Source organism: Apteryx mantelli, chromosome 4 (genome assembly GCF_036417845.1).
Source record: "Apteryx mantelli isolate bAptMan1 chromosome 4, bAptMan1.hap1, whole genome shotgun sequence".
NCBI classification, from domain to species: domain Eukaryota; kingdom Metazoa; phylum Chordata; class Aves; order Apterygiformes; family Apterygidae; genus Apteryx; species Apteryx mantelli.
Window position 1 is genome coordinate 35,594,868 of NC_089981.1, and position 26,849 is coordinate 35,621,716.

The 26,849-nt window shown below is 36.0% G+C and overlaps 1 protein-coding gene across 1 annotated transcript in view; it reads right to left on the reverse strand.

The window, feature by feature from the left end:
- The window catches only part of ANO3 (anoctamin 3), a 150,252-nt gene that overhangs the window by 88,070 nt on the left and 35,333 nt on the right, over positions 1-26,849 (reverse strand). Inside the window, exons 2-3 of the mRNA XM_067296237.1 lie at positions 6,248-6,460; positions 5,197-5,268 (exon numbers count right to left, since the gene is read on the reverse strand). Of these exons, the coding sequence (XP_067152338.1) occupies positions 5,197-5,268; positions 6,248-6,460 (285 nt within the window). The remainder of the gene's footprint in view (positions 1-5,196; positions 5,269-6,247; positions 6,461-26,849) is intronic.

A 26,849-nucleotide genomic window follows, 5' to 3' on the forward strand; every position in this document is an offset into this window, starting at 1 on the left:
GCCAAGAGTGCATTTTAATTTTATGACTATTGTAACATAAAAAGCACTTGCCCCACTTTCTCCATAACACACAATCTATTATTATATTCTAGATAAGTGTAGGATAATAAATGTTTTTCATGTTAAACATGGCATAGATATAGAAAAGAAAATTAATATAAAAATTGTTCCTAAATAATTGCTGTTTCACAAATTTAGGTAGCATGATTCTTGGCTCAAACCTTTTACTTTACATATTTAGAGCTAGACCTTGTAGGCTTTAGTCAGAATGAGATTACAGATCAAGAAGTTAATCTCTTTTTGCCCTAATTTTAATCTTAGAAATGACAGATAACCTGGAGAAGGATATTAATAGACACCTAGAGAAGTTGCATTATCACTGATCTTACTTTATTCTGCTACACCACTTGGCTATTATATTGCATACATAACATAGAAAGTCTCAAGCCTAAGTTTTTCAGCTGCCTGTACAACATGCATACTTAAATATTAAACACTATTGTAATTAGTAAGTGCAGGCTATCTTTTCTTAGTGTACAGTTTCTCATGGGCTTTCGCACAGTGGTAGCCATTACAGAGAATGGTTTGTGAATATTCTTCAGTTTTAAAAAAGGAGTCAGGCAGTTATTATTGCAGTTTGGAGGAGTTAAGATGGTCTGCGGAATGGGTACAAGCAGATTAAATGCCTAAAGTACTTAGATATTACGAATCTCAATATTAAGCTTTCAGAAGATGAGCACTCTGTTCCTAATGGCTCATCACATTGCCTCTTCATCCAGGTGGCCAGCTCTCCAGGCATGAACCAGCTCTAGGATGGGAGCTCCATAGTTCTGTCAGAAGCTGCATATAGTATGAACTGTCCTAATGTGGCTTTTCAGTCATCTCACAAAATATAAACTACTTTTCTCAAACAAATACACACAGACAGAAGATTTTGAAAGAAAGTATAATGTCCAATTCCTTTGAGAGGATGAACATCATATGTCTGAGCTTCATTGGTGTGACTTTCAAACCTATTAGAGAATGTACATATTTTGTTATGATAATGAGTTCAGCCACTTAAATATACATTTCCTATGTAACACAACACACATGCAGCTACAAATACAACAAAAATAATTTCCATTTTTATTGTATATACTTTTTATAAGATCCTGATACTCAATTCTAAACTCTTTCAAAACTTTGAAAAATTCAAAACTCTTGTTTTTCTAAAACTATGCATTTTAGGTGTTGTGAATATCATGTATCAGGTAAGTCCTACATCATAGGTATACTCTTCTTGTTACCTGAAATACCACACTCAGCCTGAGTGCCTCTGTCACCTCATATGAGCATCTCTCGTGTCTGGCATCAAAGACTATAGCTAGTCAGGAAATATTTCCACCGTCTCTCCAAAAATCTTTCTGAAGTTTTCCTATTTCATGCTAGAACAAACACTTCAGGCATCTTTCATGAAAAATTTCAAAAACTATTACCCTCAAGATAGTATGAAACCTAATGGCAAGTTTTTGTCCATTATACTATTGTTCTTTCCTGTAGAACTCCAGTGACTTCAACTTCAGTCTTCCACTATCCAGATACATAGCTTGAATACCACATTACTGGTTACTCTGCAATGTTGTCTATCCCCAAGGCCAAAAATCCTATCCTTTTCTAACCTTACATAAATATTTCTGCAGAAGTCTTGACAAACTGGAATTTTCTCATCAAAACCACATATTCAGAAAATTTCCCCAGATTTGTGGTTATAGGATTGACCAGCTACTTATAGATGAGTTGACAAAAAGGAATGTGCCTTGCTCTTGAGAAAAATTTACTGTAATTAGTTTTTCATACACATGGCCACAATTGGTAACTACATTATTGTGGTTAGCAGGTATATTGGTCCCTTGGCAAAGCTTTTAGGTAAAGAGACATTTTCTGAAAAGTCAAAAAGCAGCCATCTTTCACTCATTTGACAAATAAAAGTCAAAAAGTTAAAAGTCTTAAGAGAAGAAGCACTGGAGTTTGAGATATTAACATTTTTTGGTGGAAGGAGAACTTAGATCTTAGTTTTGCTTTCTGTGAACTTAAGTGGCAATAATTGACCAAGGTTGATGTCTTAAATATGTCGACAAAAGGAACTTTATACTCTTGTGAAAATCTAGGGAGAAAAAACATGTATTCAGTGAAGAAGTAATAGCACGATTTTGCTCTGGACAAAATAGTAAATTCTACAACTGCCGTGTGAGAAGTGAAACAACTAACATTTTATCTAGTGTCCAGATCCAAGCAGTTAAACAGGAGATGCTTTCCACCTCTGTAAGATCTGAAAGCCCTGATCATAGCCTTCATTGGATTGGAATTTCCACTAAGCTTTGGCTAAGCACTGAGCATTCTGGGGGTTTTAAAGCCTGTAGATAATAATATATTTTGTGGAAGCTCAGTGGCTGTTACTTGGCTTCACTTTACTGATGCCTCAAACTAAAACACCACTTGCCACCTAAAACTGAAAGAGGAAAAATAAAATATATCCATAATATTCTTGATTCTGTTTGTCTGCATTAGCAGTAACAAAGGTGTAAAACATAATCTGCTTACCTTTTTAAATCCATTGACACTACTGACTAAATAAGCCCAAAACATTTATGGCCTCATCTATAATCAACTGAAAAGAGAACCTTCTCTCTGAAATCATCTTCTATCTGATGCCTATTAATCCCCTTCTCACAAGAAGATAGGTCTGTCCATGGACACCTACAATTCTGAAAGAGGAGAAAGCCATTTGGCCTATTTTGTGTATGCTTCTATGACACTGCCTAATTAAAAATTTACCACATTTGCTTAATTCAGCATTTCTTAATATTCTCCAGAGAGCAGTTTGAAGCAGCTCACTAGGAAGATGATATCCACTAATTAGCCTATTTTGCAAACTCCATCAAAGTGCCATAGTACTGACTAAAGCACATAGTAATGCTGCATCATTCTCACTTGTTTGGTGAGCAAAGTTTAAGCACCAATATTACCTTCTGCTTTTGAGGAGAGAAACAAAACCTTTAGTCTTGCAGATAAATTCTTACCTGCATAGACAGGATCCTCAAATGCAAACAATCTGTATTTTGAAGATTTACAGAATGGCGATCTCCTTTTAAATCACTTTACCCTCCTCTGATTTTTCTTGGTGAACTTAACTGATAATGCTGATTTCTACCTAAAGTAATTCTTACTATTGGTTTCTGGGACTTATTTATAAATACTGTTTTCTTTCTTGCTTTTAGCTGAACATCCTAAATCAATCACACTTCAGTAAATACAGAATAACTTCACTGATTTCACTAAACTAATTTAGGATTTATTCAATTAACACAGGCAAATTAATGCTGAATTTTCTCATTAATGCAGGCAGGTGTAAGTCTAAAATACTTGGGAAATTTCACTAACTCAGTAAGTTGAAAAGATGATTTTTTTTCTGATATTTGGCCATGTCACATCATATATTATGTATATACACATTATAATCAAGATGTATTATTTAAGTCTTTTCAAGGCTGGTCTGGCTTGGTCAACCTGTTCGCCTTGCTCAGGACCTCTACTTCTCACTCTTTATTGCTCCTTCAGACCAGCTGATTAGGCTATTTGTGTTCACTCCTCAACCTTTTGCAATCTAAGTCAGTCAAGTTAGCAAAGGACTACCACTTAAATATTTTTTCTGTCTCTTCAGAGAGCAGAGCTGTGGTCAGAAGAGAAAAATATCCACAGCAAAGCTTAATAACATTTTGAGCAGATGAGACTGAACTTATTTCTCCCCCGATCTCTGAGCCCTCCATGTTTCTTTCCAGGTGAAAACTAAGGGACATGAATAAAAAACAGTGCATCAGTTAGTAAGTAAAAGAATTACTTCCACCATATATAAATAAGCAATAGTATCAGCATGTGAATATGCAAGCAATTAGTAAAAAAAGAAATTCGGAAACAAATTGTAACAGTAAAATCTTCTAGTACCCATGCTTACATATCCAACAAAACAGATTATGTTAAAAGACTGCAGTAGCTTTCAGTGCAGCTTATTTAGAAACATGATTTTCTTATGCCAAATTTTTGGTCTGAATCATGATTTTGGAACATTTTGGTTTTGTTTTGGAGGAAAATATCAATTTTACTTAGATTCCCAGTAGCCACTTCTTTAGGTGACCTGAAGAGCCCCCTTTCTTTCATATATTTTAGGCAGCAAGAAAAATCAATGCTAAAACTTTTGAGAGGTCAGCAGAAACAGCTTTCTGAAAGCAGATTTCTTTCCTTCAGGAACATGAAGATGCCACTTTTAGTTAGTATGTTGACTGTGAGCAAAAGGAGTTTTCATGGTAGCTGTGCAAGATACACCAAAACCTGTATGTGCTTCAGACTAGTAAAACATGTACAAGGAATTCTGAAATTCATTTTGCAACATGCAAATTACTACCCTCATGTATATACACAGACTCATTTTGTAGTTGCAACAACAGTACTATTGTAAGAATAACTTCTTTCCTACTTTCTATGGCCTTAACGTAAGTATCAGAATAGCATGGATGCATGGACAAATATGCCCCAATAACAGCTATTTTTTCTGTTTTTTTTTTCTTCCAGAATGGAATAGTTTTTTACGTAAATATCTAAAGGAGAAGTAACACTGCTTTTGTCCACAATAACAACAACTGCAGACATGACACTCCTGAACTACATGAATATATAGGGAAAAAAAATTTGCAAAGGAATTTTAAATACACACTTCCAAGTGACAGTATTATCAAGGGTTGCCCTGGGAAAAAATTATATCGAATGTATGAAAAATATCACAATACTTGGATGGACTTGAAAGGACTACAAAAAAACAACTAAAACAACTATATGTCAGATTTTGGAGACTAATGCCTCCTCTCTTAAAAACTCCTTGGAAATTTTAAACTCAAAAAATTTGGAAAATTGTCAAAAGAAAAATAGAAGCTACTTCTCTTCATTGTCCCTATAAGTCTAAAAGGTGAGAAGATATTAGAAAACTTTATGAAATTTCTCCTTTAAAATATATATATGAGAGCATATATTTCTCTAGTCACATTCTTCTCTTCCAAAAAACTTAGAAGTTCAGGATAAGCATAGGCTTTCCATTGTTAAACACTGCAAAGGTAATTGAAGTATCATTGATTTATTACTATTTCAGTTCAGGTATAAACTTACCTAAAAATGGATCACTATATTCTGTATTAGACAGTTTGAGCAAGTTGTTTTCCAAAGTCTCCATCACTTTAGCTGAAATAAACACAATATTCCTTTTAGCATACACATGTATTTTGTAAAAAAAGATACACTTTTTATAGCTGTCAATGACTCAAAACAAAAACTTTAGACTGAGATTTTGAAGAGCATTTTCTGTTGGTGGAAAGAAGAGTACGATCACTTTAGCGAAGACTTTGACTCTCCTCCTGAGAGAAGTTCAACTCAGTGAAATAACTTACAACAGTAATAAAAATAAAGCAAGACTTCTCAAAATTTAGTAGCAGAAGCCAGTCAATCTAATTTAGCTTATAAATGTTCACATAGAGTCAACAATAGTGGGTGGTAATAGTTGGAAATAGGGGACACACATAGTGACTGGGATCTCCAAACAGACCAGGCTCTGTGTTAATGCACAATTTATCTGCTAAAATATAAATCCTAAAACAGAAGTAGTTCCTCTGCCCAACATGAGCTAAAATTCATAGGGACTTTCTCTCTTTTCTCTCATTCTCTCCACACCACTCTTCCCTCTTTCTGGCACTCATACATGAACCAGTCTGCTCCTACATTTCAGACTTAAAGTCATGTATTGCAGAATTCCCAATGTTTATTTTTTTCTCTCTGCTCTAGGACAGATTACAGAAACCTTCACACTGTTCTCCAGCACATGAGAGTACTTTCTTGTTTTGTTTTCAGTGAGAAGAAAATAAGTTTGTAATTCAGAAAAAGAAAAAATGAAAGTTGTTTAAGCCTCACTTCAAACATTACAGAAATTACACTGGAGAACTCAGTACCATGGTTCTTCCAGCTGTTGTGTCCATCTGTAATCATCTCTCCAAAAAGATGTGGATGTCTAAACAAGTCAAAGTTTATCAGATACCCCTGTAATTTAATAAAAGATGCTATAAAATTACATCTAAAATACCACTGTACTGGACTGTCAATAACGTTCCTGGAGATCCCTTCCAGACCTAAAGCTGGAACAAGCACCTAAAAGAGAACAGCCTCCTACCTCTCTCCGACACTACATCCACGGTAGCTGTAGATGTCCCCGCACTTAGAGGCTGAGGCCGAGGCTGCGGCTGCACACGGTTTGGCTGCAGAAATGATGAATGTTTGGTCAGGCTTTGAGGATGTGTTTGGCTCTGGACTAAGCATGGCATAGATCTTCTAGAAGGTTTCAATGGATGCTCTTTCACTGTCTCACTCTTGCTTGTATTCATGCCTGAAAAACCCAAAGGAAAAAGAAAATGAAGCTCTGCAGTATTAGAGAGTAATGAAACCATACTGCTAATTATGAAAATACAAGGTGTTCTATCCACTTAACAAGTAACTCTCCAACTCAAAAAAATGTTTAAAATATTTAATTTAAATGCTAATTAAGTTGCACAATAGTCCTGTGAGGAAGCTTAGTATTTTTACATTTACGTGGAGAGTAAGGAGAAATGCAGAGGTTAAGGATGAGTACTTTAGCATGGACACTTCCCTTTCATTGGAAGAATTTTAGTTCACACAGTTGAAATGTAGGTTGGAAGAAGAGGTTTTTGTTTCCCTATGCATCTGACTGAAGAGATAAATGAAGCTGGAGATGTAAATCCACACAGGCGAATCTCTTGGAGAAGTTAAATTTTAAACTTGCTGAGAGATGTAGAGTTGAGAACAGAATCCAGGAACTCTTTATTTACCCTTCCAGCAATACTGGATGATTTGAATTCACAACGGTCTAAATCTTAGGATTCGTTTGCACGTGTGTCATACAGCCACTAGGAACTACATGACAAAATCTAACATTATCACATTACCATAATTTGCCAGATAAAACTTCAATTCAGTGGTAGAAATGAATGAAAACCTGCACACACAGAAAAAAACTCAAATACAAGCAAAACTTGTTCAAAAACTTTCTGACGGATTCATGTACACCTTCTCCTTTGACATACAGCTAGAAGGTTTGTGACATATGGTGAATCTATTAGCTATTTCTAGTTTTCCTTTGGGGACACACATGCAGTTGGGTTTTCACATGCATTGCTGAGCTTTTAGTTTCAAGTGCCTATATATAGACACATGCACTGGTCAACTGAGTGACAGCAATGAGAATGTTTGAAAAATCAGATTATTAGTTAAATGAAAACATGTGATTTGGGGACTATAATCTTTTGTATCGTTTAAAAAATTCCCTGTTGAGTTTGTCCCATCATAACATAATAACTCTATTTTCCAAAATGTATCTCACAAATTTTTGATAATTAGAAAGTTACCTATTACATCTCCTCACACAAATATTTTGAGTATTCCCACTGTGTAAGCACAGGATTTCTAATGCAAAAAACATAATAAGGTCATCAGCTGTACAAGTCTTCAGTACCCACTTCGAATTAACAATTAATGTATATAAATTCAGACCATAAATAACTTCATATTTTAATGACAGACTATAATTAATATCAAAAGTGGGATTTTTTCAGGAAAAAAAAGTTTTTATTCTACTTTCCAAGCTATTGCTGACCTTCAGGCTTTGTTATCTATTCCTTATTACTACACTAACACATACTGTGTGACTTCTGTATTAATGTATTGAAAAGGAACTGACAGATATCCACTAGCTTGAAAGTATAGGGAGTTTGAAACTAAAATAATTTGCTTTATTAACTGTATTATCTTTCCTGTGCTTTTTGTGACAAGCACACATTACAGTTTACTATTTTATTTGTCTTTGAAGGCATTTGTAAGCAACTGCCAGCTACAAGAGAAAATCTTCTCTGAGAATGCACTTCCTAGAGACCTACCGCCTAGAAGAGAAAGTCTGAATGGACACTCAGGACTCATGTTTCCTGTATTAAAGGCAAATTAATTTGTGTCAAAGAAACAAGTAGCGGTATAATCCTGTGCTTAACGTAATAACTGTTAAAAACAATAAATCAAACAACAAAAAAAAAATCAGAAAAAAGGGAATAGAAAGATATGATTAGAAAGGAAAAACAATATACCATAATTTCTTGGTGAGATATACTTCTTGCCTTATATGTTTCTCAGTGGATATAAATCTTAAGACCAAGATCACAAGTTACTCATGTTGACCAAGTGACTAGGTCCTCCCAAAATGTTCCTACAGACTAAAACTAATGCACTGTTTTATTCAGCATTCATGTTATTTTCACCCTTATTTGATGTGAAACTGTTTTTCAGCATTTTCAAAAAATGTCATATATCATTTGAGAAGACATGACAAAAGTCAAGCATTTTCTCAGGCACTTATTTAAAATGTACAACTTACCTCTATGTGGATTTTTATTTTCCTTTTCTCCAGAAGCTGAAGCCTGTAAAATACTTTTCTACTACGCATTTCACTGACTTTCACCCTGATATACATTATGATAACTTCAATGTTATCTTGTATAAGAGAACAGTTTTCTTGCAAACATATAACACATGCGGACAACAGGAAAACTAGGTAAGTGCACCAAATTGCTATCACAGTTAAAGAGCAAACTTTTAATCAGCTTTGGAAAACACTGAAAGAAAACTGTCTTTCCTGTTGACCTGATTTCATTCTCCCAAAACTTCCTATCTGAAATTTTTCTTTACTGAAATGAAAACCTGTGACTGTGGAAAAATTACTTAGTAGTTATTATAACAAATCTATTTTATGGCATTTTTACTAAAATGCACTATGAGATTCTAAACATCTAAATCAGCTGATCTAGCACAACCCTGGTTAGCAATAATTCACTTTTCAAAGCAGTATGCACTATTTCAGCATTTTGTCAGTATGACTGGTTGTCTGTTCTGAGAAGACTCTGATAATTATTTCCATTCAAAAAATATGCAACTATACTTTCATCAGATGATAATTTTACCACTGTTCATCCCATTTCACTCCCATTTTAGATTACTTTCCCCAAATCTCAAGAGCTTCTCAGGCAAATTAAATGTCTTAATACTTGCAAAAATGGGACAATGCACAGCTATCATTAAACAGCTATCATTAGCCATAAATGTGTTTCTTATTCCACTTCAGAAACTACAGTTATATATATTTCTAAATGTATGCATTTAGCACATATTAAATAATAAATTATTCAGTAACCATTATTGAATAACAATATGAATTTATGATTGTGACTCTGTGATAAGTACACCTAGTACTGTATTTACAACAGACAATGGCTACAAGACGTCAAATTTTTGTTGCACGCTATAATTCTATTCAGGAAATTGCATAATACACTAGGCCATTCTGGTGTTTAGTGCAAACAATGGCTTATAAGCATTATAAACATTTTAAATCAATCTATTGCTTAAAGGCTCTTACAGACAGTAAGGTATAAATTTAATAAAAAATTAATGGAGCTAATATACAGATGCTGAGGGCATTCCATTCTGTGAAATATTTACGCTTTCCTTTCCAAGTCACAAAACAAACTTCCCCTTTGCCATATCGGAATTACATTACTGCTCTTATTTGTTTTACCTATTGGGTATCCTTTGCGAAAAAGCATTATAGAAGCACACGGTAGGAGAAAAACCACATTCAAAGACATTAGAACAGATGAGACAATGATTTCAGAGAGGAGAAAAGCCTTCCCGCACATGATTCCAAGACACAAGGAAATTAAGTAGCTTTGCTAATTTTACACAGAAGAGAAACTCATTATTACACAACTTCAGATTCAATATAGGTCCTTGATGCACACTGTCCTTGTAAAAATAGAGGAATTCAATGTTGGGCAAAGTCCAAGTCCATTAGAGAGCCGAATGCAGTATTCGGCTCCACGATGGACAGGATTTGTTTCTCGCGCTTGTGCTTACAGTTCAGGCGACACCCCGGGAGCCGAGGGTCAGGCAGGGTGCGCTGGAGCTGGGGGCATCCTGTCAGCGCGGGCAACCATGGAGCCTGCTCAGCGGGCGATGAGGCCAGGCTGAGCTGGGCAGTGAGAGGCACCACATCTCCAAGCAGGCCTGAAGCTCCCCTAAGGAAAAAGCAGGCAGCCAGGCCGCAGATACAGCAGAATGAACTTCTAAAGGACTTGAGGCAACAGTAAGGGTTGGGTTTTCCTACCCCCCCCCTTTTTTTTTTTTTTTTGCCATTGGGCAAGTGATCGCTGTAATTAAAAAAATAGGCAAATATGTACAAAGAAATTTGTAAGTCTCACACTGCCCTCATTAATTCAGTAATTAAGCAGATGATTCATTGGAATTTTTTCATTTTTATGAAGATTAAAATTGTTTTCAAAATTCCCAATGCATCTTCAGTTATAAATGGATTGTATGTTCAGAAGTTAATACCAGAAGTTTTTGCTAGTCTCTTATTTAAATGCCTCAAGTTGTTCCACCATTCAAGCTGTTCCACCACAAGGCAGTATGATGTCTGAGGGACCGCTGCCTTTCCTGTCACAATGAACTACATGCAAACACATCACAGAAATAATATCTGGTCCCCAGAGTATATGGGAAATCTTTATGAACAAGGATATTGAAATAACCAAAGATTACAAATATACCTTAGTATCACCTCTACCAAAAATATAAAGCAGAGGGAAACAGATACAAAGTAGCTGTGATTTCCAAGCCAAGCAAAATTAAATATATGATTTCTGCTGTGAAGAGTGCTAAAGCCCTCTGTTTGTACAGGATCAGCAAATCTTCTGATTGCTGTACACAGTGTCAGAGATCCTTAGAAGATTAGCTAAGGGGTCTGTTTAACTACACTGTTTTTCTGCTTGACAGCACAGCTAACTCTGCAGCATGTTCTTATAAATCTTGGTGTCTTAGTGCTGTATATTACCTCTCCCCATCTGCACTGGAAAGAAATAGGTAAACTAAAAGCTTCTGCTGCTTGGAGTGTCACCAACATGTGAGGAATTATTCACAATAAAATCCGTGTCACTTGAAGAATGATGCCGCATTCAGCAGCTCTCTCTCATCTAAATCTTGACACAGGAGTCCACAATCAGGGTCCTTTGCTTAGTAGGATACCCCTCACATTTAACTGTAACAGCTAAGACTTGGAAGTGCCTTTCATATTAAAACTTCCTCGAGCTCACAAGAGTATGCTTTGCTTCAGTGAAGTGTTGCTCTGTCAAGAAATGCAGAACTCCATTAGTCCACGGAGGACAGTTCTTCTACATCTGCAACACAATATAACTGTTCTCAGTCAGATGAATTAAATATTAATTTAATATGAGGTTAAGGTAGATGGAGGCAGCCTTGTGTATGTCTCACCATAGGTCTTTAAATAGCTGTGAGTGGAAAGGACTCAGCTTCTTAATGCTTCTGAAATGCACGCTCTGGGCCAACAGAGCATGCTGCGGTACCAGGCTGAAGCACTGATGATTCATTCAGACAGAGCAGCGCCACAGAACATGCCCACTCTGCTACTTTCAAGTTTTCCTGGAAGTATTCTTTGTAGTTCTTTGTAACGGGACATGATCATCAAACCAGCGTTTACAGTGCTTACAGCAATGGAAAAAATAAAGTTATATATGCGATGTATTTTATAGTTGTCCTGAAGGCTTTAAAGACCAATTTCTTACGCCTGTCAGTAGTCTTGGACCATAGTGCATAATCACTGCTGTTTGCAAAGACAATGTTTCTTGCATCCTTATTCGTGTCACTGTGCATAGCAAAATGAATCACTTAACTTAAATTTCTTTGGTAATAAAGGCAAGCAGCACACTGTCATTCAATTTTAACAACAATTTAAGTATTACATAAAGAAGTATAATTATTTTCTGAGGCACTGCTTTGGTTTTAATGGAAATTACTCCCTTTTGCTCTCTCTTACTGTATATTCCTCTGTGTTACTTCAGACAGATAACTTAATACAATGTTGCTTCTGCTCTGAGACAATGAATCACAGCAAAATAAAGTCCAAGTACATTCACGGTTACTCTGAATGTATGGTCTGCTTTGATGACTTAAACTTAACAAGTTAATTCAGTCTCTGGTAGTGTCTCAGAGTCCAGTTCTGCGATATGCTGTTTTGGTGGCATTTGTCCTTGCATGCCAACGCTTATTCAGCTCTGGCATCCAAACAGCTTGTGGTTGGCATAATAAACTGAGTCACTAAATTGAATTACTGAAATTATTTCTATTCCTTCCTCTCTTCTGCGTAGGCATTGTTTCTAGAATCTGTATCTTTTCAATTACAAGCTTACCACGGAGACCTTGCTTGGTCATGGATATTTGGAATTGTAATGAAAGATACATCAACATTTCTAAAATTCAAGGGAAACGGGATTTCAAGGAAGAAGCTCTTGTTAATCACCTAAGCAAAAGTATTTGAATGTGCTGAACATGGCAGTCAATCATATTAAAGCAGCATTAGTGTTGCAGCCAAACGGTCGAAACACAGAAATCAGAGCTTTCAGGCATGCGAGCCAATGGCCTGAGAACAACACTGCTTGTTTTTCTATTCTGAATGCGTTCATTGAGTCTTTCCCCACAAAACACTGCCCCAGCACTTAACATGAGTATAGAAATGAGATTCACTTGAGAGAAAAAGGTGGTTAAAATCTACGGTTTAATCATAGACTTAAAGGACCCTGACTTTTATTTTGGCACTTTTGCCTTGGAGAGTATTTTTTCAAAGGGGAAGCTGGGGATTCCTGTTCCGTAGGCAAATCCCTGGGTGGCTCAAAGCCAGGGTAGCCAGCTGCACGACATCCTCTCCCAACCTCCTGGCAGAGCGGCAGGAAGGATGGAGCTGGCAGATGATGAGCTTTTCCAATTGTTCAGTCGGTATGCGCAATTTAATGCATGCTCAACGTTATGCCAATCCAAACTGGACTCTAAATAAATCCAGCTCTCATGTGATTCCAGGTTTTGGCTGTTAGGAAAAAAATAAATAAATAAAGGAAAAAAAATGCCCATGACTCATTCTGTGAAAACTAGTTGATCTTTTTTTAATATTAAGGAAAAAAAAATGCATTTCATTTGTTTCTAGTTTTACACAAGGCAAGTTTGTTAGGTTGCATATACTCTGTCAACCTAATGCGAGAAGCACATTCAGCAAGACTAGATCAGTGCTAATTTTGAAAAGGATAACACAGTAACTATTGGCCTTTTAATCCAGTATAAAACTTAGTATACAGGAGTAATTAGTATAAAAGTCAAATCAACAGCATTAGTTTTATAGAGATATACTATATAATAACCTCCAAAATTGATATCCTCAAAATATAGGTCTTATCAACAATTTATGCCATGACAAATTTGTTTGATAAAGATAACTTCTTAATTGTAACAAAATTCTGTAAAGCAATAGGCTTCATATATCATTCTAATTAAAATCAACATCAAATGTTATTCATAAAACATACGTTAAACAGACTGAGAAACTGATAAATTTCAAATGTTTTTGTCAGTGGGATCATAATTGGAATCGTTAGTCAAATGAACTATGAAGAAAAGCTTGCAATAGTTGTCATGACATTTAGGTTCAATTTGAAAACACGTTTCTACAGTATCAAGTATAAAAAAGCCAGATTTTGAAGCGGGCTAGATAATGTAGTTTTCAAAAATCAATGACCGTAATACAATCTTACTGCTGAAGAATAACCTTAATCTGACTGGGTATTGCAATCTCCAAAAAACCCCCTTAATTTAGGATAATTAATCTATTAAATTCCAAAAGATAGTCAACAATAAAGAAACAATAAATTATTTCAGGAACAGTAGGTATTAGTTTTTTATTTTATTGTCTCAACAAACATAAAGGCTATTCAGTTTCTCATATCAGACTTGTATTTGAGTAAGTTGGGAATGTACCTATCCTTTCCTTCTTATACAAACTGTAAAACTGAATTGGGTAAGCTATGACTTCATTTTATATTTTTACAGAAAAAAAACCAAACAGCACCAAGTATCTCATTATATTAACAAACACAGTACAAAAGCCTCAACAAAGCTAGAGAAAATTAACAAATCTCTACAGTCCTACTGTGAAGAGAAACAAGACATACACTAACAAGGGGAGAAAACAGCCTCCAAAAATAAAACATATTTCTCTTCAATACTATCAGTGTATTATGAAAGAATATAACCCCCAATTTTCTAAAGGTATTTTTTTAGATCAACTTTAATTGTCTTTTCCATTGTGAAATGAACAGATCAATGTTATTCCTATTAAACATTTCAAAGGCAGCCACCAGGCGAGTGGCTCCTAGGCTAGCCAATAAACACATCCTGAATAACCATAGGTCTCTGTGCTGGTATTTTTCATTTGCATCACACACCACAAGCAAAATTGATTTATGAAAGTGTTTATGAAATAATATGAAGTTTAATGATGTAATGAGTCATTCCTTTGAAGACTGTTTCCATTTAATACCATAAGTTCACTTATATTTGTTGCCCCTGTAAGCATCAGGAATACAGGCACATAAAAAACGTAGTAAATTGGAAATGCCATACTTGTGCTGTTTTTTTTCTCCAAAGTTAGACGTGTGAGAAAGAACTCTCAATCCTGAAGTGTAGACGATGAAATGAAAAAGAATTGGTGGGATTATCTAAATATGTTCTCCAATAAAACACACACCACAGGACTTAAAAATATGGTGTAGATCAAACAGTGAATATTTAAAGAACATGGATTCCTGGTATAACAGTTTCCAGTGATGGTTCATTTCCTACAGATCTTGTAAATTGTTCCAGTATTTTGTCAGGCTTCAGCTTCTAATGTTTGATTTTCACAGAATCGCTGGTGTCGGAAGGGGCTTCTGGAGATCATCTGGTCCAAGTCCCCTGCTCACCTAGAGCAGGTTGCCCAGGACCATGTCCAGTTGGATTTGGAATATCTCCAAGGATGGAGACTCCTCCAACAACCTCTCTGGGCAACCTGCTCCAGTGTTCAACCACCTTCGCAGCAAAGAAATGTTTTCTTACATTCAAGTGGAATTTCCTGTCCTTCAGTTTGTGCCTGTTTTATACTGCTTTATCTATTAGCTTAAGAAATAGAAAGCTATTATTTACTCTACTTCTTTAGGTAGCCATAGATTTTGATAGTAGATCAAGTAGATCAGTAGATCAGTTTAAACTCCCTGCCCTCCCCCCCTCCCGATCAGCTATTTAGAAAGAACTACTTCAGTATTTCACTGTAAGGAATGCTTAATGAAATAGTATCAAACATATTTCCCTTTTTTTTTTTTTTTTTCCCCTTGAGTTGACAATAGATCTGCACACAGCTTTCCAACAGCACTGTAACAGTGGCAACACAAGGGCTTAAAAGTTGTATTATCCCTTCGGGCTCTAATTCTTTCATGGACAGTGATCATCTTTTATAAATAGCTGCCCCTTGCAAAAATCCTGGTCTGAGACACTGTTTCCCAGGAAGAGTTTCCAAATTCTGCACGGAAATGCTTACTGTTGGCCTGCACTCAGCTCAGTGATTCAGTCCTCAGGACCTCTGCATGCTAGTGCAATAATGCTTTTATATACACTTCCAGGTCATTACTAAAAATGCCAACGTGGGTTAAAACATGATCCCTAGAGAACTCCACTGGGAAAGAAAGATGGTGAATAATTGTTTTACTATTTTTAATTTTAAGCTTTATATTCAGGTTTGATTTTTCATTTGATATTTCCATTAATGTGGAATTCTTTTCAGTCCCTGATGAAACCATCTTCACAAAGACATTTTACATTTGTGATGCCAACAGGAGCAAGCCACTAATGCAATACACTAAAGGAATTAAAGGATATCTAAGACATTCCTCCCATTTAAGTTATTTCTGCAAACTAGATTTTTGTTTCCTTAACTTTGATTGTAAACTCTCTTTAAATAGTCACTGCCTTATTTTTGTTCTTACTATGGCAATTGCAGCATAAATACTTAAAACAAGCTAACCAACCAACCAAACCCCCCTTCCCCCCCCCCCCCCCACTATGATGCTCTCACAAAGAGAACGAGAAATTACACTTCTTCCATCACGTGTCTCTCACTGTGAAGCCAGGAAAGCAGAGCGCTATTTGTTTGTGAAAGAAGCAGGAAATTCAACTGCTAGAATTAAAGAATTGCTTACAAGCTGCACAAACCTCTCCTTTTAAATTTAGCAGAGGTTTTGCCTTACTCCCTTACGGTGTTTATCAGGATAATTCCTGTAATGATCAACTGTAAAATTAAAATGAGGTCTATTACTTTGAACAGCTTTACCTTGATAAAAATTACATAATTAACTCACAGGACAAGACAAAAAAAATAGGAAGTATAAACATGTTTTCATTTGTGACTTGAAATCAGGTATCTAGAAAATGTAGAAAAGCTGTCCCAAATTACAAGAATTACAGAATAACCACAATAAAATGCCAATTTTTTAAGAGCCAGCGTATTGAAATGTGATTAGAAATCTGTTTTTTTAATGCAAATAAAGATGTTCATCTCATGAAAGATCTAAGCAGTTCTGTTACACCTTATGCTCACAGAATTAGGAAAAAATGAAGGATTCTGTTACAGACAACTACCATGTGTAGGCCATAAAGCTCTTATTTGAAGTCTTTTAGGCCTATATATGGTATGGATTGCCATATATACAAAAAAAAATGGCAGCATTCCCATCTAAGGACAACTTCATTACTGCCTTTGGAATCAGTATAAATCCAGATCACTTCTCCACACTATTTTCTTGATTATGTAACAGGCTCCAAATCTGTTCTTTCTATATATGTGATTGAGAACTGCTTTAGACTCATTTTCTCATCCTTTTCACAGGGAAATTACTTTTTACGAGAAAGATTTTAGTTTATGGATTTTGAACAAGAGCCAAAATTCAAGCCAAAATGCAAGGAAAAAAATATTCTTTGTATACAAAAATTGTATTCAAGTTAAACACAATTTTTTTTAGTGCCACATCAGTAAGACAGGACTTACCCCAAAGTGAGCACGTTGCAGAGTACTACTTTCCTGGCACAAAACTCTGAGACTGTCTCGTGACTGTTATGGTAAACAATTTATTCTCTTCCCTGCCACAGCCTGCATTTCAGCATTTTTTAGTGTGTGATTTGCAGATAACAGACATATTTAACCTTTTCTGACAAAGCTGGGGAGAAAGAAAGTTTTGAGGTAAGGGGCAGTTCAGACAAGCAGAGCTGATTTTCTTGTCAAGGGGGTCTACTTGTCATCATAAACACCGCTGAGAAAAGTAAATAGCTTTAAATAATAATTCCAGTCTAAAGCTTTATGCAATACATTTTATAAAGTTTATTTTTATGAATATTTGGTCCTACATCACTTAAACTTTAATTTTAACAGAATGAAATTGGTGCCCAATAAGTAATACTTCCAATGAAAATATAGCAAAATATTTTTGTGCTTAATTGAACACGGGAATTAAAAGGCTTCAGAAGGCTGCTGACTAGTCTGGAAGATCTCCAAAGCTGTAATAAACATATCTGCCAAAAAACATTAGAAAAACAAAAAAAAAATTCATCTTTTTCTGAAAAATCAGTGACATAGTAAATCTCCTGAAAGCTGTATTTTCTCAAAGTAGGCTCTTCCACAGACCCCATTCTTAAAATTCTTCCGAAAATGCTTTCTCAGGACAGTCTCAAGAGACCTGAAATGGTAGAACTGAGCTGATTTAGCAACAATATAATGAGGTTAAGGAAAAGGAAGAAAGTGCATTATGTCTTTTAATAGAGTAAGATGGTGCTTAAATGCACCAAGCATAAAATTAATAGGCATCAAGGGTCTTAAGCCAGGTTATAATATTTATTTGCTAGTCAAAACAGAGGAGAATGAGCAACTTGACTGAATAGCCTAAAAAGGAATAAAACTCAGGATGTTGGTGCCTGTTCTCACGTGTTTAAGCCAGTGGCTCCACTTTCTTTTCACCTTTGGATGTGAAAGGTCTGACTGATATCAACCAACTCTTTCATAAGCAATATAAATCATGAAATGTCTTTACTCTCTCTGAGGTCTGTCACAATTGGTCAGATTAGAAGTCAACAAATTAGAATCAGGGTCTCACTGCCTAAATCAGGTTCTTAAGGATGCAGCAGTAAGGCGCTGAGATAAGCCAAAGGGCACAGTGTATTATCAAGCCACATTATTTTGCATACTTAACTAAAAAGTAATCATGTTAATTTTGTTCACCAACAAAAAAGTCAGTAGTAATTTGATTTTTAAAGTCTTGGCTTTGCTTAGCTTTCTGCATATTTCATAGCAGAACAATCTGTACGAAATCTGCCTTAGAAAAAAGGACAACATGTTTTGCAGAACCAATCAGTGTCAAAAAGAGCTGCTTGGTGGTACAATATTAATAGCCCAATATTCTATAGATTTCTGTGAAAACTGCCCTGGATTTTAGCTCATTAAGAGGGCTGGACAACAAAAATTCATCTCGCAGATTACTTGGATTTGCATTTCAATTCCAGAAAGTGATCCCAATGTAGGAAAGGCTACACATGTATCAGGCACACAGTGCTGCTTCAAGTTTTGCTCTGAACAATATTTAGGCATTTAACCACCTGGGAAAAAAAAAAGCATATTTTCGCTCATCGTCTTTCACTGATAAGCAATACTGCTCTATATATTTTCAGTCAGCTCTGGGAAAAAAAACAAAACTCCTTTTTCAGATTTTATTTACAAGCAAAGAGTAGTTGCAATTTATAACAAATATCAAGCTCTCAGTTCTACACTTTCAAGTCAAAGGGACCTGCAAGTAGGGTGATTATATTCCTTTGAAAAACTGATGCCTGCAAAATTTCAGATAAGAATTCCAGCTAACCAGAAGATACTCAGAAAGACGACTTGACTGTGGCTTACAGTATTTCCATCGGAAACCGGTACAATGAAATAGACTAAAAATCTAAATATGTGCCAGTAGAAAGAAGAGATTTCTTTGGGGATACTATTCTGTTATTGATTATACTTGAGCAATCATGGGAGAGTAACCATGAAACTAGTATTCTCAGAGAAAAATCCAAATTTGAGGAAGATGGGCAGATGGATTGGTAGATAGAGGAAATGCAAAGAGATGGTGGAGAAATACAAATATTACAAACTTTAAAGACTGAGTGAAAAAATATCAAATTTAACATTCCTTGATGCCAACTGAAAAAACAGTTCTCTTTCTGTGCATATTTTCACATTTTTCAGTAACAGTAAGATGAAAAGAAAGCAAAGTAGACAGTAGTTGACAGTTCTGCATGGATGAACAATATAGCAGAAGTTAAAAGCATGGTACATTGCTAAAGACAGGCTTTTGTGCATTGGAATGGATAGTCCTTTTGGAGAAAGTGGAACATGCACTTTAAAAGCTGAGGATGGTAGTGTTTCTTATGGCTAAGCAGGTTACAGAATACACAGGACAGGATAAAGCACTGCACTGTGAAATAAGCTATCTATTTTTAAAAGCAAGTATGAATGCAAGCTCAATGGTTGTAAATACTAAAATACATATAAACACTTACTGGAGAAAATAAGATGAAATTTGGTACAGGATAGCACTATCCTTAAATAAGAAAAAGGGAAAAGAAGAAAAGCAGTAACAGACAATAATATGGTGTAAAGAAATGGGAAAAGCAGCATTCTCACTTTTGTGGATCTAGGTGTCACGTTAAAGAGGCATGAAATAGTCCAAAATAAACACAAGATCTAAAAAGCAGTATCAAAGTAAACAAGCTAAGACAAGATAATTCAGAAGAAAATGATTAATGGCATTAATATTCTGTTTAGATTGAGGTGGTTTAAAAAATTTAAGTAGAAAACTCATGCACTATTGGTTTATCTGATCTGATGAGATTGTCTGACTAATCTCCAGCCTCCTGTCTCTATAGTAAATACTTATGAGAAAAGCCTGAGGAAATGACAGTAAGCCAAGCAGTACCGAGGAGATAGTTTGGAGAGATCTATCTGCCTCCTTTCAGCCTCCAAGGGAGCCACTCATGCAAGGTCAAGGCAAATTAGAGAACACACTTTGCAGGACACAGTGAAACTCCTCATCACTGATGCAAAATTAAGCCAGGATTAACAAAAAAAGAATAAGCGAACAAACATATAGGACTGAAGAAATTTCAGCCAGTATAGTCAAGGTCTTGCTTACTCTATACAAAGAGTATAAACAGAAAGTAAAAGAGAATATAAATAATCAATTCCAAAGTTCACAGGTTTAGGAAAGGGAAAGACAGAACCTGTAACATTGTAAAACTATAGTCACTTTTACTTGTCAAATCTTTGAAGTCTCAACCTTTTAGTTCTTTCTTCATTCCTTTTTTTCTTTCTCAATTCCTAATTCCAGGAAGATTCAATTCTAAACTTACCCTGTATCTAACATTACCTCAGTTATAAACTATGAATAAATTATTAACATACCATTTCAACTTCTCCTTCCCTTTCCACTGTTCATTTTCTTCCCTCAGAATATAGGGCAAGGGCTAAATTATTTCTTATCATAAGAAGGAATCATGGGAAGTTTCATTTTCGAAGGGGGGTAATGACAGAATCCCCCACCCTTTATTTTCAAGTTATGTACTGCAATATGGCTGCACATCAATAAAACTGTATAAATATCTGTAGTATAATAAGTATTTATTGCTGTTAGTAAAAACAACAGCAAAACCCCCCACATTTATTGCTTCTAATTCCATCACTTTGGTCATACTAGGGCAATAGAATTGCTAATATATTGTTAAATCTAATTAAAATTAAATCAAGTTCCAAATAAACACATGGTTTAAATAGACTTACCTAAGAGACAATAAACATGCAGGTATTCTTGAACAAAGGTTAACCCAGTAACCATGAACAAGGACTTAACATGGTATTTTTAAAGATCTTTAAACTTAAATCTGTTATTTGAATGCTACACCAATAAAATAGAGTTCACACTTTAACACTCTTGTATATTAACTATCTTGTCATTATTCTAACTCATATTTTTTCATAATCTGTATTTTTCTTGTCATCTGCCTGATGTTCACAAGGTAGTGAACTTCTCTCACACCTTTAAGCAGGTTTGGCATTTCCAGTGTGCATGCAAATGAAAGGGTACGCGTGCTTTCCATAGGGTGGCCTGACCTAACACTTGGCGCGTCCGAGAAGCTCCTGTACTTTGTCCGTCTCTCATCGCCTGGCCAGGCACCCAGCTCCCAGGGTTACAGCTCCACTCCCAGAGCACGACCCAGCAAAGAACTGAGCCACATGATTCAATTTAAGCACATCACTACTCAGTTATACGTATTTTGAAATAGTAGGAACTAAATAAGCTTATATTCTTTGCTGCACAACAACACGCGTGGTTATGATGTAAGTGCTGTTCTGAGACAAGACTTTAGGGTCAGGACCTAGTTACATAAACTGAAAGACACTCACCAATGCCAGCCCCAGGCAACAAAATGCAACCAGGTTTTATATGGGTTACTCACAGACTGAATATCCATATACTATATGAATATTCTTTGCTAAGTGGGACCCTATAGACCCCTTCCAAAACCTAAGCTTTACTGTAACAGCAAGTGGAACTTCAAGGTCATGAAATATGTTTCCAAAGACGGTACCAGACCATTTCACATTGCTTGCATATCTACCCTGTGTTATAGAAAAGAACTGACAACTCCTGACGCGAGTTGTGCTACTGAAGACCAAAGGAGGGAGAAAGCTGCTGCTAATATACACCTCCTCATCCTTCTCTCATTGGTATGCAGTTGTTTCTCAATAGCTTGCAGCAAATAACAGCGATTGTATGCACATTATTCCAAAATGTTCCAACATCAGAGGTGAATTACAAAACCGCACACCAAATAGACCAATGCCTAAGAACATCTATAGACCAACACCCAAGAATTTTTATTTTTAAGAGTCAATCGTCAGTTGCATAAAATTTTGGCCAACTGCACCCACCGTCGTAGCAAGTATCTGCCATAGGCTGTCTCTTTGTTTCTTCTTTTTTTGGCCTGTTTCACCACCAACAAAAAAAAGTGCTTTAGCTGTTTCAAGAATGCTAGGAAACATATATATATATATATATATGCTAACGTTAAAAAAGTTCTGCTGACATTTTCGCTGAATAGCTATCTTGCCCACATGCTTTAGAATGGGACTTATGAATTTGCAAGAGCCTTGCTTTTTAAATGTGCAAAAAATACACCCACATTTGGTCAAAGTATAAACCCCTGAAAATCTCTACTATACACTAAATAATTTGTTCCAAAGGAACGTGCTTCATCCATTCTACACTGTGCATCTTTAAATTTGCACACTGCCAATTCAGGCATGCTGTAAGCCCATCGTTTTGTCCAGCTTTATCGATACACCTGTCGGGGAACTCTGTGATGCCAAACTAAAAGCACACTACTGGCACCCAGGAAGGATACAGAAAGAGAAAACATATGACTGCAATGAAACAGACTGAAAAAGGAATCCTGCTTAAAACATTCTGGAAATACCATGAGTATCACGAATACAAACACCATTCACAGGGAGAATATAATTCTCTGAGAGAAGGCTTGCCTACATTAATTATTTTTCGACGACCTCCTCAGATGCTAGGAATCTGTAGACAACAGATTGTACATCAATGACTAGAAGGAACACAAAAAGACAAGCAGACAACAGTATGTTTTTCCCAGGGATAAATCAGATCATGCTACCCTAATTTCCTTCTAAAACAGACTAATAGGCCTTGTGGAGGGAAGAGAAGCATATCGGCTATCCTGTATCTTGATTTTAGTATGGCTTTTGATTTTATTTTACATGGAATTCTGATTTCAGAGACTATGCAAAACCTTTACAACCTGGATGGAAAAGCAGTTGGCCTCTACTCTAAGCAGAGGTTAAAAAAAAATCCTGGTTTCATTAAAAAGGTGCGACTCTATAAATGGAATGAAATATTTAGCATCTCATTTTGGAAAGGAAAATGGAACACTTAGTCCACAAAGGAGCACAGGGGATGGAATCAGAGAGTTTCCATATGTGACCAACAAAGACACGTTGAACAAACTGGGGTTGTATAGTTAAGAGAACAACGATTTTTCAAAGAAAAAAAAACAACACATGATAATAGTCTTCAAATACATAAGGAATTACCTCAAAGAGAAAGAGCAGCCAACCTTCTCCCTGTATAGAGTGGTCAGGAGAAATACTAATGAGCTTAGGTTGCAACAAAACCAATGAAATTACATACTAGGAAAAACTTTGTTAGCAAATAAGGAGATTTAGCCCTAGAACAGACTAGCTAATAATGTTTACACCCCTCCTTTTTCTTTTTTTCCTTGCTTTGAACAGATTGAAAAGTATCTGTCAGAAATAACATAGTAATTGTAATGAATGGATGAGAAACTGCCTAGTGATCTCTTGAGAACCCTTTCAGCTCTATGCTATGACAACCACGTTCATGAAATGATGCAGCTGTGTTAATAGGTCCCCTATTAACTTGAACACAGGGGGAAGCTGCTGGGGTTTGTCTGCTGAGGGTACTAGTAGCGGCTCAGACTCCAGGAGGGTTTGCGTCACGCTCTGCAGAGCTTGCAGGTTCTCCAGGAAGAACCGGGTTCTGACCGGAAAGTCAGCTGCGTGAGAGCTGATTAAACGTAGTACGATGTGCCATATCTTATCTGCAATTTAGGTTGCAGAAGCCACTTAGATTCTGGCATTTCTTAACTGATTAGCACTGTACAGTCTACAAAAATTAGTAATAATGACAATAGGGAAGGATTTCCAGTAATTGAATAATTAACAGTCAATACTGCATTACATTAAATACAGTATGAAAAATATCAATTATTTACAATTTGTTTTTATAATAAATGGTACACATTTCCCTATCAACCTTTATAATATTTTAAGAGCTGTATCTGACTTAATAATGCCATGAACTCCTTGGTTTCAGTTCAACACACTGAGATCACATCTTCTAGTTTCCCTTTACGTGGCATTTGAAGCTTGAATCATGATATTATTTTTATGATGCCTTCACCAGATGGCACAGAAAACTTCTCCTCCAGCCTCTGGTACTCAAAATTACATAAAGTCATTAGCTGATATGATTTGGAGAAATACAAAAGACTGGAGAAACTGAAGTAACCCATCTCTGCAGAGGTGTTCACATGGGGCTTTTAAGGATTTAATACAAGTCAAGTCGTTCCTACAGAATGACTACTTCCTTTGATAGTTCCATTAGGATTCAGAGCATCACAGAATTTATCTCAAAAACCAAAGCTGAGCTACAGGCTTTAACTATTTCAGAAGGAAATTGTCAAAGACAAAACAGATACTAAATATGTGGAGGGTTTTGCTCTCCTTTTCATTTTCTTGTGTCCTTCCACAGCTGAGGATCAGCCAATCTTCCTGTTTGATTTACTTACTAATTCTCTTCTACTTTCAAAGGAGATAAATGAGTTTGCTGCTAGACTCTAAGATAAGCTAATCCATAATCGCTAAAAATTTCTTACCAAGTTTCAGATGAGGATTTAATGGCTCATCATGTGAAGCAGTCAAATAATCCCTGGATTTAAGAATCCCTAAATAATTATCTACAAAAGTGGAACTAATGGCTTCAAAGCTCTTTGTGCAAATTTTTAATAGGAATTTATATGGTCATATGCATTTCAAAATGCCTCTAAACACTCCTTGGATAATGCATACTTAATAAAGTACATTAAATATATAGAGCTAAGACCAGGAATCACCATGATTTATTTGACAGCATAAGAAAAATTTCTCATGTATATGAAGGGTAAACCCAATTAAAGCAAATCAATTCAAATCTGTTAAAGGAGAACTAAAGCACTGAATGATATTGAAATCACTCATGACATTTTAAATGAATATATAAAATGAGATTATATTACCCAATATTATGTGCAGATGGGTGAAGACTGGATTCAGACTCAGAAAAACTAGGTTTCTTGCCATGTCTGTCACTGGCTTGATGGATGATCTCTGATTAATCACATAACCCCTCTGTGCCTCCATTTCCCTATCTGAAAATGGATATATACTACAGTCCTCTGCTATGAAGAATCGATTCGGAGTCTATATATACCGATAACTATTTATTAGGGAAAAATAAAAGTTATCACGAATTTAGTTGTGTGTTTACTGAAATCAGCATTAAACTTCTGCTCATTTCTTCTCGGTGTATAGTAGAGCTTAGCTCATTGTTTGAAAACCAGCCAGAATCACAGAGTAGACAGCACTAGGAAAATACTACAATCCTACTCCCACATTATTACATCTTTTTTTTTAAGGCATATATATTTAAAGATGTCAGTTTTACCTTCAGAAACTATGATTAAGGTTATCTTAACAGAAAACATTTGAATTTAGTTCTGATTGGAATTAGAAATCTTCAAGCCTAAATACACAATAAGCATCTTAAGGGAATTCAGAACCTAACTGCCATACAATAAACAACTTATCATAAGATAATTCAGAGCCTAAGTGTTGTGCAGGAGAAAGGTAATCTGCAATGTCCTTCATGAAACATTCAGAGGTAAAATCTGTTAAAGATGACTACATGCACTGAGCAACTGGGTTAACATTTGAAAAAAAAAATTGGAGAAAACTGTGCTGAATTTTTTCACTATTCATCTGCCCATGATTGTTATCAGTTTTGCTGTCCTTTTTAATAGCATTAAAAGTTAAAATAGCAATTTAGGAATAGATGATTATTTGTGTATGTAAAGCTTATTTCAGCCTACACAGGTAAGATCAAATAGTTTAATATATAAGTATGCCTTTCCGATCTAAAGTGAAACCAGCTGCATCTTTTTCAGAAGCCTCCATTCCCACCCATCTGTTTTGCTCCTCTGCTGAAGGCTGCTTACCCACTGCAAAGACTAAAGTATGCCAGCACTTAACCAATTCAGCAAAAAACCTGAAGCCTGGTGTCTAGCCACCTTCATTGTCTGCACCAGTAAAGCTGCCTGACTTGGTACTGAAGCAGCTGGAGCAGTGAATGTTCCCATTTCTGACTCTGCCAGCATGTTAACCACCAGCAGTCACTTTTACACTCCCAAAGCAAGACTGTCCATAGGTTGCCACCCAGAGAGACATTTTTGTTCCCTTTGACTGCGAGTCAAGTAACGGCACAGTCTGAGACAGTAAATCTCTTCTGAAAAATACTTAAGTGTGTGCAAAATGTATGTCTATTTGAGCATGTGTCCTATAGCATCAGAGCTTTCAACATGGTGAAAGCAGAGGACCACTGAGGCTTACAGCACTAAGGATGATGTTACACTGTAGCATAAAAAACATGGATGCTGTCACACAGAGGTGGGCTATTCTCAGCAAAATCTGTGTAGAAACAGAAAAATCAAGATCTCTTGTCTGAAACCAGCTGCCTTTTTCTGGAATACCTGGACTACTCCATATACTTTGTGGATCGTAAAGATCAATTCAACCTAATTTGCTACCAAAAAAGAATATTTACATGCTCCAGAAAGGGTGAACTTTCACAGTTTGAGCCCTGTTCATTTTCTGATAATTTCTGCAAATAAAAGTGAAGTGCTGGACACTGGTTATATTTGCAGTGCAGTAGTAGCACTGTCTCTCTGCCCAGTCACCTGCATGCTGAAGGGAGGACATCATCAGTACCTTAGTGTGCAGTCAAAAAAGGTCTGAAAAAGGAATTCAAAGTCTGATGGACTGTGAGCATACAGTCCATCTGTGAAGA